The following is an 18,641-nucleotide window of genomic DNA, read 5'->3' as shown; positions in this document are numbered from 1 at the left end:
GGTGGAATGCATTCCTAAGTCAGCTTTCAGAATGCCCCGAAGAAGTCTTCAGCAACCAGACAACTGCACCTGCTGGTAGGCTTCGACCTAAAAAGTGGCACTTGAAAAAGTGATCTGTGGAAGGACATAAGTAATGCATGATGTCTCCTTGGGGGATGATGGGGGGTGGGATGAAAACACACAAAGCGGAAGGAAGTCTGCAGCAGATGACTAATAAAAAGCAAGCAATGAGAGTGACAAGGAAGCCAACCAATGGTAAACAATAGGTGGGCTCTATGTTCACCAATAAAAAACAAAAAGGTCTAGAAGAGACAGCGCATGCAGTCTCTAGGCAGGACCCCAAAAGGGCAGATTCACATTTATATACAAGTTGTCTTTCACTAGCTCCATTGTAGCACACAGTCAGACTCTTTAGCTGGGTCACTCTTGTATAAGATTTTGTTTTAGTAGCACTACTCTGTTGCTTCATGGGACTGTCTACTGATTTCAGACGTGACCTCACTAATTTTATTGCTCATTGTAAGTTTTCTAATTTTATTTTCGGGGAAAATATCTACCTCTGGCTAGGAGATACCACCTGCACGATGTTAGCAATTGTTTGGATTTCCTATATATGTTTGTCTCACACAGAAAGTCAATTATGCTACACACTTGTCTAGACACACTCATGATTCAATTTCTGCCCTGATACTTTACTTGAGGTTAATCAGCCTGTTCCAATTGGTTGGTCAGATCTCTCTCCTTTCTCCTATCCACTTGTGTTCTAATAAGTTTAAAGAATTGGCGACCTGCGATTATTAAAGAATGTTATGAGCTGCTGCCATTTCCTCTACTTTCTTTATTTTTTAAAATAATATTCAAGATATTAAGGCAGGAGTAGCTATTGTTTTATTCTTGGGTTCTATCAGCCATCATCTCGAATGCTCCATGTAGGAATGTCCATACTAAATGCTTCTCACCATCAGCTCCCTGTACTCAGAAAAACTGGTTGATATTAAACACAGCTGAAACTGTCTTGAAAGAAAGAGCCTGGGGGCGTTGTTCGAGGTGGAATTATAGTTCCTAAACCAGAGTTTTCTATAATAAAGCATTTGAACCTTATAAAAGACGGTAAAACACACGTTTTGATTACTTTTCGCATAGGATTGATGCTGCAAAAAGTTCCAAACTATGGAATGACCTTCCATTACACATGTGAGCCAACTCCAACTACTTGTCCTTCAGAAAAAAAATCCAAATGTAATTGTTTAAAATTATTCATTTTTTCATGTCTGACGCAACGATAAGTAACTACTTGCTTGACTGGACAAGATAATATACAAAGGAATGTGCTTCTTCTGAAATGATCACATCAGCCACTTTCGCCCCGCACTCTGTAGAAGGTTGTTTAGTTTTACTCATAGGAAAATATAACAAGGAAGTACTCATTTTAATTCGATTTGCATGTAGTAGCCATTCTGCAGTGCATCTTGCACCCATCAGTCAGAAGAGATGTACAGTGTTTTGCTTTTTTTTTTCAAATCAATCAAATCAAGATTCCTCAAATAATCAATATCACTTCAGATTCCTGATTGATGGCATTCTGATAATATAGCAACGGTTCCTGGTATATTTTTCAACATCCAAATGAATTCTTCAGATAATGCATTATTCAACCAATGTATTTGAAAGTCAGAGGTCAATCTTTCATGTATATTGGTTCACCAATACAATTCAAATCTAATTACTTATTCAAGGCAAGATTATATTCTGTAACAGATATTTCTAGAATGTAGTCATGTGTAACGTATTCAGTGAAATAAAGCAGAAAGCTTAATAGAATTTAAAATAAGCTACAAAATAACACTAATCATATGTGAAATATTAAATGTATTGATTTGAAAAAGAACACATTTTTTAAATGTTATTCCTGTGGGACTCTTTGATCACAAACAAAAGACTGGGACATATAGAATTCGTTTAATTATAAAGAAAATCACATTGGATTTCACATGCAATCTTAAATGCTTGTGACATTAAGACCCGCACTACAGAAGGCTTGTTAATTCCTAATGGGACCTCATAAGCTAATTACTTCCCGCACTGAGAATTTCGAGGGACAAAAATATATCACTGACCTCTCATGTTTCACCCCTGAGATTTTGACTTTGACTGCTGAAATCTATTGAAATCTATTGAAATCTCCGGGGCAACTACAAGAGAGAATGGGGCATTTTTGTGGAAATTGGACCTGGAATTTCCAATTGCCATAGTATTTCTCATTCTTCAAAGAATTCTAAGGCTTCAACCCAGCACTTCCGTTATTTGTCAATGAAGAGATTATGTTAACTCTGGGGGTCTGAAATTAACAACCCATTTTCTTGGGACCTTGAAATAAGGACCTATGCGTGCTCACGTTTATGCTGACTTCACTAGAGAGCTTAAAAGAGAACCTTTCTCATGCTTTTGCCACTAAATAAGGCTCAGATGATTACATTTCACTGATATCATCTGATTAGATCTACAGGTCACAAGTCGCAAGGCTGAGTAATCCTTCTTAGTTTCATACATGAAGTTCAGGTACATTGGGTGATGATAACACCTGCTATTTACAGTCCTTAGAAATGGTTTAAACTATGGCATATAGTGATGTATGAAAAATAAATTATGTACTTGAAGGATAGTAAATCTGAGATTATGCTTAATAGCACTTTAATTTCCTTAATGCCACTACTTTAGGAATTTCCACATCTACAATATAGCCGTAGAACCCGCCGTAGCGGGCTCTACCGGCTATTAAAGGCCCGCTCCCGAGTTAAATAGGCTCGGGCATTTAACAAGGGAAAGGGCCTTTAATAGCCGGTAGAGCCCGCTACGGCGGGTTCTAAGGCTATTAGAACATTCTGCCACTCAGGGCAGAATGTTCTCTTAAAAAAAACAAATTGCTTACGGAGCCCGAGGGGATTAGAATCCCCTCGGGCTCCGTGAGGCTTTGTTCACAGCTGCTGCTGTGAACAAAGCCCATTGGAATGTTGGCGCTGCGGGCTTTTACCGGCCAGTAAAAGCCCGCAGCACTCCATTGTTTTCAATGGAGCTGCCAACTTCCAATGTTCTAATATTGTTTAAATGACTGCAGTCCGGAGGCACTTTTCAGTTCTACAATTAACTCCTTGCTTTGTCTAATGATGTAAACATCTACAGATGTTATGTTTGAATAGGCATCTTTCCCTGGATGCAGGACAATAAAAAATTACTTACATGTCACCATACCTGCTTTTAAGGTAAGACCCGTTTCTTTTCTTGATCTGGATATTGCCAATGAACTCAGACAGAAGGGCATGCATACAAAATACAGGGCGGATGTGTGCCACTGGGAATGAGATACCTTGCAACTCAGTGATCATTTTAAGAGTTCAACATCAGGCCTGTAACTCAAAAGGGTGTGTGGCTACGGCAGTCCACCAAATATATAAGATACAAGTTTCACTTTGGCTGTTTAGTATGCATAGCTCTCATTAATAGCAAGAGAGCCTTGGTGAAGCCAGTTAGAAGCATGGTTTTAATAATTGGTGGCAAAACGGAATTCCTCATACATTGATCAAAACAGGATTTGGTATCTATCCACTGAATTTCTAACAAGATGTCTTATTGGTGAACAGCTGGAGGGGATGCTGCATACACGTCCTTACATTTTTATTAATGCCCACCCTAAATAGTTGGACTCAGTAAACCTGGTTTTGTCATTTTTTATTACTATGTACAGTATGGCAGCTAAATATTCTCCTGGACTGACACATGACATTGACTGGCCCATGTGTTCAACTCGTAAAATAGATCAGCATCTTTGTGCTGAACTGTTCCTTATGGCACTGGAATGCAATAATTTATTAAGTCCCAATAATTAAAAGTGTGCACAAATATCATGCAATTATTACAGCTGAATTCTGCGACAAAATTAGCAGTGCACTCATGTACATGTTACAAAAAGCATTTAAACGAGGGAACATCTCTAGTATATTATGTACAAAAAATATGCCACTTTGTTTTTTTATAATTTGTAAAAAAATGCATCTTTCAATAATCGGAAAAGAAACACTGTATAAAAATAAATATTCTATGTACAAACACACAGGGCAATCCAAGATTAGAACCATCACTGCAAAAGAAAACATAATCTGGGGTTAGTTTCAAGGCAAACATTTTGCAGTAAGTATCACAAGCAGTATAAGGGGCAGAGTGGCCGTTTTTGCCCTTTTTTTTACAAATTTTGCAAAGGAAAAACTGACACTTCGTGCTAGGTTAATAAGTTGTTACTTGGCAAATTACACATATCTGTTGGTCTGTTTCATTAATAAAACGTGTGGTTTCACATTGAGGATTATTTAAAAAAAAAATACTTCGTACTGAATTATGAACTCTATTATGTTAAAGGAATATTATGCTTGAGCTTAAAAGCCTTCTAATATCACTGAAAGTATTTTGTATTTAAAGTGCACTCCTTTAGGAATAGATCAAAACTAACAGTTAACTGCCAAACTATACTATCGGTTCTAGTTTGTAATGCATTTCTTTAATATTTTGTATTCCTGTTCATGGAAATTTGGCATTCTTCCTTTATTGGATAACTGTACATTGCAGTGGCAGCTTGTGACTGAAAGCAGTGGTGGGGCACAAATACAAGATGGAATTGCACCTTGTGAGTGAGCCTCACTACCCACGTATTTCCATTCACCTACTCACCCACTGCCTTTGGTCACCTACCCATTTACTCATCCACATTGTCATCCACTGCCATTAACAAAACTCTTATACACAGACACCCACATTTTCACAGCCACTCAGTCAAGCCCTGCACTTATTCAAACAAACACACATTACCTCACCCATCCAGTATCCAGCAGTTTCAGTGATAAAAGGTACACGTTTATATGAGCTGCAGATTACATGTTTAATATGACATATCACATCATTAGTCTGCAGAAGAAATAAAAGGAGCATAACTACCCATGATAAATTACTGGAACCATTACTGCCTTTGAGAGACAAATCACCTACAGAGGCAGTGAAGGGAGAGGAGAGCTCAGAGAACAGATTTTTATCTTAATGTCTGTAAAAAAGATAGAGCTCCAACTTACTTGTGTGCAGGGTTATCTTTGGCATATTTATGACTTGAGGTCTTCAGGTCACACTCCTGTCTCCCAGCGAGCCCTGGGTGGAGTTATTTTTTGTATTTGTTCAATTTCTCTGCCACAGACTGCTTGTAATGCAGGAAAAGGGGATTTTCTTTGCGCAATGCCACATTCTTTTAATAAATGTGACCTCTGGTACGTAGACCATTCTGATCACACCCCACCATTTGAGTAAATAGGAAAGGGTGGATAATAATATCGGAGTGACATGGAGTTTTCAGAAATCCGGGCTGAACAAAAAACGCTCCAGGCTGTTTACTATCAGGGCTTCTGGTGGAGGGGGAGATAAGCCAGGGACGTCACTGCGTTCTGAGAAAGCGTAAGGGCTTTGAGTGGGCAAGCCCTGTCAGCCCTACTGTGCAGCTTTCAGCCACATACTGACGCAGGCGCAGTGGGGCTTTTCATAGTGCATAACTTTCACTCAGAAAATGTTTTACTTTCATCCTGTAATTAAATATATGCTTCACTAGAGAGGCCAGAAAAGGCTAGGTGCGCAGCCCCTTAGCCCTTGAACACCAGCCCACTCTGGTACATTAGAGGGCAGTAGAGTGATGGAGAGTTGAGCAATGACGACATTTTTAGTAATGAAAACAGGAAGTAACCTAACACACTGATTGTCTTGATGCACTTCCTATATGTGAATGGAAACGGCTGCATTCTCCCCACATTGATCAGTAGAGGGTGGGTTGGGAACATTGCAAGGAAGTTGACCAAGAACCATAACTATTGGGAAAATGGAAGGAACCAGCTGTGGTGGGTGGTTTGAGTATGGTGGGGGTCATGGGGAAAGTGGCAGAGTGAAAGCACTGATGGGACATCACTCAGATCTTAAGTGGGTGAAATATACCAAAGTAATGTTCACTACCATGGTAAGAGGATCAAACTGTGAAATTAAATCGACGTACTGATCTCAAAAGGAATGAGGAAGTAGTGGAACAGATAGCTGTCCCTAGTATACATTCCATTAAGAAACATGGAAAAGTATGGTTCGAGTTTTTGCTGCACACATTGAGGGCCTCATTACGAGTCTACCAGTCTCGCAATGGAGATCGGACCGCTGTGAAAGCAGTGGTCCAACCTCCATATTATGACCCCGGTGGAGCCGCCACGGTCCGACTGCCTGCACTGCCAGGTTGCTGCCAGTCCATTGCTTGATGGTCTCAGCTGTCATAACCCACCAGGGCAGCGCTGCAAGTGGCGCAGCCCTTTAGATTATGAATCCCCTTTCTGCCAACCTGTGCATGACGGTTGGACAGTCATGCAAAGCCTGGCGGAAAGGGGGCCCTCCACTGTCCATGCAGTTTGTATGGACAGTGCAGGAGCCCCCATGGACAGCCCCGAATTACAGGCAGTCAAAAGCGCGACGGTCCGGCAGCAATATTGTGACCTGTTTCCCGCTGGTACAGTGGGCAGAAACTCTGTTTAAGCCTGCTGGCCCAGCGGGAAACTCGTAATAGGGCTCGCAGAGGGCGCCCATATAGGCGGTCATCCTGACACAGGACTTTGGAAGGCGGGCGACTTAATGAGCCCCTGAATATAGATTGCACCATTTTATTGCATGAAAAGTAAAACCTTAACTTATATAAGAGGAACACTCATCAAAAATTGTATAAAACTGATAGATTTACATTTCTTGACCTTTGCAGATGGCGTTTACGTCTTTCTAATAAGTAGCTATTGATGCTGATGTCCCAACACACTAATGTATTTTAAAAGAAGAACTGAAGGCTACCCCTTGATATTCTAACCGTGTAACTTTCCTTTAAAACAAGTTGACATGGAAGCCAACAGGAAACATTGCAAAAAAGCAATTAAATAATCATATATTAGCACTTATTAGTGTGTAGTTGCTCTGCATTCTATACATGCATTCATTGTTTTGTTTTCGTTACCAATGTATCTAATTTTAATAGATCTTTGGCCACCCTGCCTCACAACATTCATGCAAGTGTGTTGTGTGATTACAGGTACATTGCTACAGTTTAAGTCAAATACTTGGTTTTGCATTAAAAATACGAGGTAGAGGATTCAGCAGCACAAGTGGTACATTACAGTCACACAACTCCCAATCTTTCTTACCTTATTCCAGCACCCTTGTACTGGCAACCCATCTTCACCCTACAATAGACAAAAGAATAAAAAAGTTCTCTATTTACAGAGGGATCGTTCAACGGGCAGGCAATATTTAACCCCTTCACACTGCAAAGAGTGTATATATATATATATAAATATATATATATTGATATATATATAAATATATATATATATATTTGAGTGGCACTCCACAAAGCAACTCCGTTTCCAAGTTATTTATCCAGCAGACAATAAAAACGTTGCAACAATAGTCATTGTGTAGTGATAATTCAGACTGTGTTTTCATTTAAAAGGCATTTTTTATTAGCCTCTGATTTTTAACACAACTTAGCAGTCTACTTACTCCCTATAGTTATATATATTTTTTCTGTTCAACAGGAATAAAAGTCAAGGGGGTGAAAAACAAGTGATCTTCCATTTTTGCTCCCATAGGAAACATTACTCACACTTGCAGCCCGAACAGCTGAATGGATTTACACCAAATGTAACATGAAAGTACAACTTCACACAGAAGAGAAATGTTTTTTGGTTCAGTGTTTATCTTTCCAGTAGTTTTTCAGATATAAGCATTTAAAAACGTTTCCGAGTGGGCTTTTAAGGATAAAGACTGTTGTAGATCTCTGTTTTTTAAATCATGAACTTAAAATGCTGTAAATCGCATTATGCATTTTTTTTTTTTTTTTACAAAATGTGATTTGTTTCATTAGAGCTGAAATTTTCCGTCCATCTTGCATCCCACGGTTTGCTTTAACTGCAGATGGTCTTCAGCATATATATTCTCAGAAAATAAATAATGGTAATATTTGATGGCAATGGGGTGGGGGGGGGATTGGCTACGCCACTAAACATAAAATGATAGCAAATTCAAACGTTAATGTACTACCTTAATTTTAGTTCCCACACTGCCCTTCTTATGTAACCTTAACCCCCTCCGCAATAAGAATTTGGAGAAGGTGAAAATTAGATGTAGGTGAGAGACTGAATAAGTATGCTGATGAATATCTGATAGTATTTTGTGAACTATACTGTATTGTGAAACATCTTCGGTCTTGTAAATATGGCTTCCATCCATGGGATGTCATAATAGATGTAAACTGTGTAAAGTGCTATTGGATGTGTGAAAATGTTTTGATGTTAGAAGGAGTGCAGGACAGTGTTAGGGTTAAGGTTGAGTGTTTATGGGGAATGGTAGCTATTATTAATGTGTACCATAACGTTAGAATTTCCTATGGTTTTAAAGTTTTATTTTGTAAACAGAGTTACTTCTGTTAACCTTCAACTTTAAAATTTTCAGGAAATGTCATTTTTTTTTATAGATATGGTTCTTGTAATATTTAAGGTGAGTCTGATTTAGAATATGCTCTATTTGTTGATGCCAACAGAGTGCCAGGAAGTTGTCAACCTTCTCAGCCATCCATACTTTTAATATTATTGGGGGTAAATGAGAACTAGTTCAACTGCCACTTGGTGCAGTGCCCTGTTTACAGTTTTGAAAGGGGGGGGGGCAAGAAGCTGACACCAATAAGTCCCCGCCTTGATTAATGGCATGGGCTGTCACTGCTGGACCGTAGGAGGTTGTTTCTCCCTTTACCACCCCAGCAACTGTGCTTCTTGAAATTTAGTTTTTATTATCGCACAGTGTTTCCTCCTTTCATTGCTTCACAACAGGGAACTAATTAGGGGATCCGTTTTATCCATCAGTCTTGCCTAAAATGGACAGTTGTTTTTTTGGACCCCAACCTTCTAAGGTGTGGGAGGGGAGGTGATTTACCGTTGTTCCCTCAGTGCTAGCAATATAAACTCACCAAGAAAAGAGGTGGAGTCATGCGGTGCAAAGTCAATAATAAAATTGACAGCAAGATAAGGTTAGTAATGCTGTTCTGGCTTATTTCTTACAAACAAAATAGTTTTTTAATAGAGCGTTGGCAGATAATGTACAGGCCACAGAGACGTGCAAGTTTAAGTTTCCAAGAAGTGTTCCAACAGTAGAATATCTCAGGTGGATAGTGCACGTACTGGGGAGATTATCTGTGTGCAATCTCTGGTCACGGGTTTGAAGCACTGTAAAATATGTGTGCTATCTTAGAAGGTTAATGTTTCTGTTAAAGAGCATTGTTTGTAAACACACTGGCCACAGATTGTCATACGTATAATATACCATTGTCAATACGTTTGTTGCAACGATCCCATGTAATCCAAGGGTTCCAAATTACAATCATAATGAAAAATGTCAGTGTAATTTGTACCAGCTGCATTGTCACCTTCAAGGCATATATGTGTATTTCTTAGGTTGGACATCAGTGTTTCATTGTTCTAATTCACTGTGGATAATAATAAACACCTAATATTACTTACCTTAAAATGTTTTTGTTTATTTTCCACTGAATGAATGCGTAAGATTAGCGTAATTACAAACACACACACACACACACACACACACACATCTATCATAGATGCAGAGCTTGAGAATGTAAAAACATTTCAAATCAGCTTTTACCTCTTATATTCTGGGAATTCTTATACATCTCTTCCATTGTTTGGGAGCTTTTACAAAAGGTATGGTTGTCCCCTTTTCTCTATTCAGGGTACAGAGGGAGCAGTGATCTGCCCTGGCGCTCAGTTAACCACAACATGCTGCACTCCACGAAAGACCAGGGCAGCTGCCTGTTGTTCCTGCACCCTGCTCGTTTGAGAGCTAGTACAATCTTCCATGACCTGCAGCACAGAGTATACCATGAAAGACAAGGAGAGTAGGCATTTGCCCCGTTTATTTCTTTTTAAGTGCCACAATGGCCTCATCCAAGTAATATTCCTCACCTTTAAAGCTTCTCTACAGGCCTGTCTCCTTCAGCGTTGATGTATAGCTGTCAATGAAAATGATGAGCCTGGTAACAATGTGTATAGCAGTAATGCTGAAGTTTCTTTCGCACCCGAAAAAATAACTGAACTGTCCCACGAAATAAACATCATGAAGTTCAGATAAGCTGACTGGTATGCATGCCCGCTTACTGCACTAACTTACATTGTTTTGATGCCTCTGACACTGCATATGTGCAGAGGTCCTGCACACTAGGAGGATTGATAAAATCCCATTTGGTTCTAATGTACCTTTTTCGTCCTGTGCACTCATACACAATTTCCTTGTGGATTTCACTACAGTGAGACCATCCCTATCATTAAGGTCAACTGCTCCTGAACACAAAGTCACTGAACTAGAGACATCAGTACCTCAAAGTAATGTGATATGCACTTTTGTAGGGATTGACGACTGCTCATCCTAAACTAAGACATATGCTAATCTACCCAGTGACTTTCTGTAGGAAGGAGCTGTTTTTGTAAGATCACAGTCCACGACTGTAGAATGATACTGCTGGTTTTTCTCCTGTGAAGTGCACTGGGCCCTGCTGTACTGGCCCCAATGAATGTGCTCTGACCCCCAAAGTATTTGTACATTGGTTAATACCTGATTGGCGTTAGTTAACAGACCAAAAAATCCATAGTATGTGGTACAAGAGTGTAAAGAAATGGCTCCCTGTTGCAGTTACCCCCCACTTTTTGCCTGATACTGATGCTGACTTGACTGAGAAGTGTGCTGGGACCCTGCTAACCAGGCCCCAGCCCCAGTGTTCCTTCACCTAAAATGTACCATTGTATCCACAATTGGCACACCCTGGCATTCAGATAAGTCCCTTGTAACTGGTACTTCTAGTACCAAGGGCCCTGATGCCAAGAAAGGTCTCTAAGGGCTGCAGCATGTCTTATGCCACCCTAGAGACCCCTCACTCAGCACAGACACACTGCTTACAAGCCTGTGTGTGCTAGTGAGAACAAAATGAGTAAGTCGACATGGCACTCCCCTCAGGGTGCCATGCCAGCCTCTCACTGCCTATGCAGTATAGGTAAGACACCCCTCTAGCAGGCCTTACAGCCCTAAGGCAGGGTGCACTATACCATAGGTGAGGGTACCAGTGCATGAGCACTGTGCCCCTACAGTGTCTAAACAAAACCTTAGACATTGTAAGTGCAGGGTAGCCATAAGAGTATATGGTCTGGGAGTTTGTCAAACACGAACTCCACAGCACCATAATGGCTACACTGAAAAGTGGGAAGTTTGGTATCAAACTTCTCAGCACAATAAATGCACACTGATGCCAGTGTACATTTTATTGTAAAATACACCCCAGAGGGCACCTTAGAGGTGCCCCCTGAAACTTAACCGACTATCTGTGTAGGCTGACTAGTTTTAGCAGCCTGCCACAAACCGAGACATGTTGCTGGCCCCATGGGGAGAGTGCCTTTGTCACTCTGAGGCCAGTAACAAAGCCTGCACTGGGTGGAGATGCTAACACCTCCCCCAGGCAGGAATTGTCACACCCGGCGGTGAGCCTCAAAGGCTCACCTCCTTTGTGCCAACCCAGCAGGACACTCCAGCTAGTGGAGTTGCCCGCCCCCTCCGGCCAGGCCCCACTTTTGGCGGCAAGGCCGGAGAAAATAATGAGAAAAACAAGGAGGAGTCACTGGCCAGTCAGGACAGCCCCTAAGGTGTCCTGAGCTGAAGTGACTCTAACTTTTAGAAATCCTCCATCTTGCAGATGGAGGATTCCCCCAATAGGGTTAGGATTGTGACCCCCTCCCCTTGGGAGGAGGCACAAAGAGGGTGTACCCACCCTCAGGGCTAGTAGCCATTGGCTACTAACCCCCCAGACCTAAACACGCCCTTAAATTTAGTATTTAAGGGCTACCCTGAACCCTAGAAAATTAGATTCCTGCAACTACAAGAAGAAGGACTGCCCAGCTGAAAACCCCTGCAGCGGAAGACCAGAAGACGACAACTGCCTTGGCTCCAGAAACTCACCGGCCTGTCTCCTGCCTTCCAAAGATCCTGCTCCAGCGACGCCTTCCAAAGGGACCAGCGACCTCGACATCCTCTGAGGACTGCCCCTGCTTCGAAAAGACAAGAAACTCCCGAGGACAGCGGACCTGCTCCAAGAAAAGCTGCAACTTTGTTCCCAGCAGCTTTAAAGAACCCTGCAAGCTCCCCGCCAGAAGCGTGAGACTTGCAACACTGCACCCGGCGACCCCGACTCGGCTGGTGGCGATCCAACACCTCAGGAGGGACCCCAGGACTACTCTAAGACTGTGAGTACAAAAACCTGTCCCCCCTGAGCCCCCACAGCGCCGCCTGCAGAGGGAATCCCGAGGCTTCCCCTGACCGCGACTCTTTGAATCCTAAGTCCCGACACCTGGGAGAGACCCTGCACCCGCAGCCCCCAGGACCTGAAGGACCGGACTTTCACTGGAGGAGTGACCCCCAGGAGTCCCTCTCCCTTGATCAAGTGGAGGTTTCCCCGAGGAACCCCCCCCTTGCCTGCCTGCAGCGCTGAAGAGATCCCGAGATCTCTCATAGACTAACATTGCGAACCCGACGCTTGTTTCTACACTGCACCCGGCCGCCCCCGCGCCGCTGAGGGTGAAATTTCTGTGTGGGCTTGTGTCCCCCCCGGTGCCCTACAAAACCCCCCTGGTCTGCCCTCCGAAGACGCGGGTACTTACCTGCAAGCAGACCGGAACCGGGGCACCCCCTTCTCTCCATTCTAGCCTATGCGTTTTGGGCACCACTTTGAACTCTGCACCCGACCGGCCCTGGGCTGCTGGTGTGGTGACTTTGGGGTTGCTCTGAACCCCCAACGGTGGGCTACCTTGGACCAAGAACTAAGCCCTGTAAGTGTCTTACTTACCTGGTTAACCTAACAAATACTTACCTCCCCTAGGAACTGTGAAAATTGCACTGTGTCCACTTTTAAAACAGCTACTTGTGAATAACTTGAAAAGTATACATGCAATTTTGATGATTTGAAGTTCCTAAAGTACTTACCTGCAATACCTTTCGAATGAGATATTACATGTAGAATTTGAACCTGTGGTTCTTAAAATAAACTAAGAAAAGATATTTTTCTATACAAAAACCTATTGGCTGGATTTGTCTCTGAGTGTGTGTACCTCATTTATTGTCTATGTGTATGTACAACAAATGCTTAACACTACTCCTTGGATAAGCCTACTGCTCGACCACACTACCACAAAATAGAGCATTAGTATTATCTCTTTTTGCCACTATCTTACCTCTAAGGGGAACCCTTGGACTCTGTGCATGCTATTCCTTACTTTGAAATAGCACATACAGAGCCAACTTCCTACATTGGTGGATCAGCGGTGGGATACAAGACTTTGCATTTGCTGGACTACTCAGCCAATACCTGATCACACGACAAATTCCAAAATTGTCATTAGAAATTCAATTTTGCAATTTAAAATTTTTCTAAATTCTTAAAAGTCCTGCTAGGGCCTTGTGTGTTAAGTCCCTGTTTAGCATTGTCTTTTAGAGTTTAAAAGTTTGTTAAAGGTTTGAAATTAGATTCTAGAAACAGTTTTAGATTCTTTAAAAAGTCTTCCAACTTTTAGCAAAATAATGTCTGATACAGAGATGAATGTGGTGGAACTCGACACCACACCTTACCTCCATCTTAAGATGAGGGAGCTAAGGTCTCTCTGTAATATCAAAAAAATAACCATTGGCTCCAGACCTACCAAAATTCAGCTCCAGGAGCTGTTGGCAGAGTTTGAAAAAGCCAACCCCTCTGAGGATGACTTCACAGAGGAAGAAATTAGTGACTTGGAGGGCAATTCCCCCCTTCCAGTCCTAAATAGGGAGACCAGGGCCTCTCAAGCCCTGTCTCCAAAAATGATAGTCAGAAATGTTGCTTCCCTCACAGGAGGGTCCAGCATTTCTGAAATCACTGAGGATGCTCTCAGTGAAGATGACCCCCTGTTAGCCAGGATGGTCAAAAGATTGGCTTTGGAAAAGCAGCTCCTAGCCATAGAAAGGGAAAGAAAAGAGATGGGCCTAGGTCCCATCGATGGTGGCAGCAACTTAAATAGGGTCAGAGATTCTCCTGACATCCTAAAAATCCCCAAAGGGATTGTAACAAAATATGAAGCTGGTGATGACATCACCAAATGGTTCACAGCTTTTGAGAGGGCTTGTGTAACCAGAAAAGTGAACAGATCTCACTGGGGTGCTCTCCTTTGGGAAATGTTCACTGGAAAGTGTAGGGATAGACTCCTCACACTCTCTGGAAAAGATGCAGAATCTTATGACCTCATGAAGGGTACCCTGATTGAGGGCTTTGGATTCTCCACTGAGGAGTATAGAATTAGATTCAGGGGGGCTCAAAAATCCTCGAGCCAGACCTGGGTTGATTTTGTAGACTACTCAGTAAAAACACTGGATGGTTGGTTAACTGGAAATGAAGTGTGTGACTATGTTGGGCTTTATAATTTGTTTATGAAAGAACACATTTTTAGTAACTGCTTCAATGAAAAGTTGCATCAGTATCTGGTAGACCTAGGTCCAATTTCTCCCCAAGAATTGGGAAAGAAGGCAGACCACTGGGTCAAGACTAGGGTAACCAAAACTTCCACTGGGGGTGACCAAAAGAAAGGGGTTACAAAAACTCCCCAGGAGAAAGTGGGTGACACTAGAAACAAAGAAAAAGAGTCCTCTGTAGGCCCCCAAAAACCAGAACAGGTGGGTGGGCCCCAAGACACAACCCAAAACAAAGGTGGGTACCAGGGTATGAACTGGGATGCCACTAAGGCATGGTGCCACAACTGTAAACAGTCTGGGCACCACACCAAGGACACTTCTTGTCCCAAAAACAAACCCCAGAACAAAATTCCAGGGGTAACCAGTGTAGCCATGGGAGATGACTCCTCAGATGAGGAGGTCTTCCTAGCCTTCAACTGGAAACAGGGCCCAACAGGTGAGTTGGAGATTCCAGAGGGAAGTAGACACTTCCACCACCTACTGGTGAATGGAATCCCAACCACTGCCCTGAGAGACACTTGTGCCAGTCACACTATTGTGCATGACCGGCTGGTGCTCTCAAACCAGTACATCCCAGGTGAGACTGCCAGGGTAAGAGTTAGCCTAGACAGGGTCACTAGGAGGCCTGTGGCTTTAGTGCCCATAGAAGTGGGTGGCACTCTTAGCTGGAGAAGGGTAGTAGTCAGTACAGACCTCCCCCTTGATTGTCTCCTTGGAAATGACTACCCAGAGGTTAGTCAGAGCCCAAGAGAGAAACTGGTCCAGTGCCAGTCCTCTCCCAAGGATTCTGGAAGTCCTGCCTCTGCAGTAAATGCAAGCAGGCCCCAGAAGAAGAAGAAAAGAAAACAGAGTAGGAAGGGTGGACAACCTTTAGCCAAGGTTACAGCAAGCCAAGGAGATTCTGCTCCAGTAGGGGAGAACTCCAAAAATGGCCCTGATAAAGTCCAACCTGACCCACAAGAAGTCCTGGCTAGTCAGGCAACTGTTAAACCTGAGTGGGTGGCTCCTCAGCTAACAGAAGAAAGAGTGGAAGAAGGGTGTTTACTACAAGATGTGGTAACCCCCCACTCCAATACAGCAGACAGGCAACCTGAACCCAAAGAAGCCTGTAACTTAGCCCCTTCCCTTTTAGGTGAAGAGCTAAAGGTGTGGTTCTGGGCACTGACAGCTGTCAGTGGCCTCTGCTGGGTGTTAGCCTTTATGGCTGCACTATCCTTAGCATGGTGGTCTGACCCCATGCCAAATAGCAAGTTAGGCCCCCTGACCCTATTGGTCATTGTGGGGTTACTCCAGCTCTGGGTAACCTCTCTGGGTAAGCTAGGGGTGACCCTGGCCAAGATAAGGTTAGCAGAGGTGGACACCTCTAAGACCAAAATAGAAAGAATGGGTGGAGACATTGAAGAGGCAGACAAGAGGCAATTCAGACTAGGTCCTATCACTGTGGAAGTGGGTCAGTTCCCCAAAGGGAATGACCTGAACAGAAGGATGTAAGGCAGAGTAGGCCCTGCAACTAACCAGCCTATTTCTCCTACTCTTCCTCGCCTGACAGACTAGGAAGACTCTCCCAGCTTGGGCTGAGTCTCCTGGCCTGTGGGCTGGGGGGGGCTTGTGTAAAGAAATGGCTCCCTGTTGCAGTTACCCCCCACTTTTTGCCTGATACTGATGCTGACTTGACTGAGAAGTGTGCTGGGACCCTGCTAACCAGGCCCCAGCCCCAGTGTTCCTTCACCTAAAATGTACCATTGTATCCACAATTGGCACACCCTGGCATTCAGATAAGTCCCTTGTAACTGGTACTTCTAGTACCAAGGGCCCTGATGCCAAGAAAGGTCTCTAAGGGCTGCAGCATGTCTTATGCCACCCTAGAGACCCCTCACTCAGCACAGACACACTGCTTACAAGCCTGTGTGTGCTAGTGAGAACAAAATGAGTAAGTCGACATGGCACTCCCCTCAGGGTGCCATGCCAGCCTCTCACTGCCTATGCAGTATAGGTAAGACACCCCTCTAGCAGGCCTTACAGCCCTAAGGCAGGGTGCACTATACCATAGGTGAGGGTACCAGTGCATGAGCACTGTGCCCCTACAGTGTCTAAACAAAACCTTAGACATTGTAAGTGCAGGGTAGCCATAAGAGTATATGGTCTGGGAGTTTGTCAAACACGAACTCCACAGCACCATAATGGCTACACTGAAAACTGGGAAGTTTGGTATCAAACTTCTCAGCACAATAAATGCACACTGATGCCAGTGTACATTTTATTGTAAAATACACCCCAGAGGGCACCTTAGAGGTGCCCCCTGAAACTTAACCGACTATCTGTGTAGGCTGACTAGTTTTAGCAGCCTGCCACAAACCGAGACATGTTGCTGGCCCCATGGGGAGAGTGCCTTTGTCACTCTGAGGCCAGTAACAAAGCCTGCACTGGGTGGAGATGCTAACACCTCCCCCAGGCAGGAATTGTCACACCTGGCGGTGAGCCTCAAAGGCTCACCTCCTTTGTGCCAACCCAGCAGGACACTCCAGCTAGTGGAGTTGCCCGCCCCCTCCGGCCAGGCCCCACTTTTGGCGGCAAGGCCGGAGAAAATAATGAGAAAAACAAGGAGGAGTCACTGGCCAGTCAGGACAGCCCCTAAGGTGTCCTGAGCTGAAGTGACTCTAACTTTTAGAAATCCTCCATCTTGCAGATGGAGGATTCCCCCAATAGGGTTAGGATTGTGACCCCCTCCCCTTGGGAGGAGGCACAAAGAGGGTGTACCCACCCTCAGGGCTAGTAGCCATTGGCTACTAACCCCCCAGACCTAAACACGCCCTTAAATTTAGTATTTAAGGGCTACCCTGAACCCTAGAAAATTAGATTCCTGCAACTACAAGAAGAAGGACTGCCCAGCTGAAAACCCCTGCAGCGGAAGACCAGAAGACGACAACTGCCTTGGCTCCAGAAACTCACCGGCCTGTCTCCTGCCTTCCAAAGATCCTGCTCCAGCGACGCCTTCCAAAGGGACCAGCGACCTCGACATCCTCTGAGGACTGCCCCTGCTTCGAAAAGACAAGAAACTCCCGAGGACAGCGGACCTGCTCCAAGAAAAGCTGCAACTTTGTTCCCAGCAGCTTTAAAGAACCCTGCAAGCTCCCCGCAAGAAGCGTGAGACTTGCAACACTGCACCCGGCGACCCCGACTCGGCTGGTGGCAATCCAACACCTCAGGAGGGACCCCAGGACTACTCTAAGACTGTGAGTACAAAAACCTGTCCCCCCTGAGCCCCCACAGCGCCGCCTGCAGAGGGAATCCCGAGGCTTCCCCTGACCGCGACTCTTTGAATCCTAAGTCCCGACACCTGGGAGAGACCCTGCACCCGCAGCCCCCAGGACCTGAAGGACCGGACTTTCACTGGAGGAGTGACCCCCAGGAGTCCCTCTCCCTTGATCAAGTGGAGGTTTCCCCGAGGAACCCCCCCCTTGCCTGCCTGCAGCGCTGAAGAGATCCCGAGATCTCTCATAGACTAACATTGCGAACCCGACGCTTGTTTCTACACTGCACCCGGCCGCCCCCGCGCCGCTGAGGGTGAAATTTCTGTGTGGGCTTGTGTCCCCCCCGGTGCCCTACAAAACCCCCCTGGTCTGCCCTCCGAAGACGCGGGTACTTACCTGCAAGCAGACCGGAACCGGGGCACCCCCTTCTCTCCATTCTAGCCTATGCGTTTTGGGCACCACTTTGAACTCTGCACCCGACCGGCCCTGGGCTGCTGGTGTGGTGACTTTGGGGTTGCTCTGAACCCCCAACGGTGGGCTACCTTGGACCAAGAACTAAGCCCTGTAAGTGTCTTACTTACCTGGTTAACCTAACAAATACTTACCTCCCCTAGGAACTGTGAAAATTGCACTGTGTCCACTTTTAAAACAGCTACTTGTGAATAACTTGAAAAGTATACATGCCATTTTGATGATTTGAAGTTCCTAAAGTACTTACCTGCAATACCTTTCGAATGAGAT

General features: G+C 44.2%; 1 protein-coding gene across 1 annotated transcript in view; it reads right to left on the bottom strand.

The window, feature by feature from the left end:
* Window positions 1-3,709: 3,709 nt before the first annotated feature.
* Window positions 3,710-18,641, bottom strand: part of COL13A1 (collagen type XIII alpha 1 chain) — a 650,895-nt gene continuing 635,963 nt past the window's right edge. Inside the window, exons 38-39 of the mRNA XM_069242266.1 lie at window positions 7,248-7,286; window positions 3,710-4,135 (exon numbers count right to left, since the gene is read on the bottom strand). Coding sequence (XP_069098367.1) covers window positions 4,133-4,135; window positions 7,248-7,286 — 42 coding nt within the window. The 3' untranslated portion in view covers window positions 3,710-4,132. The remainder of the gene's footprint in view (window positions 4,136-7,247; window positions 7,287-18,641) is intronic.

The sequence above is a fragment of the Pleurodeles waltl genome, chromosome 6, assembly GCF_031143425.1.
Source record: "Pleurodeles waltl isolate 20211129_DDA chromosome 6, aPleWal1.hap1.20221129, whole genome shotgun sequence".
Lineage (NCBI taxonomy): Eukaryota > Metazoa > Chordata > Amphibia > Caudata > Salamandridae > Pleurodeles > Pleurodeles waltl.
This window is presented reverse-complemented; position numbering and strand designations above follow the sequence as displayed.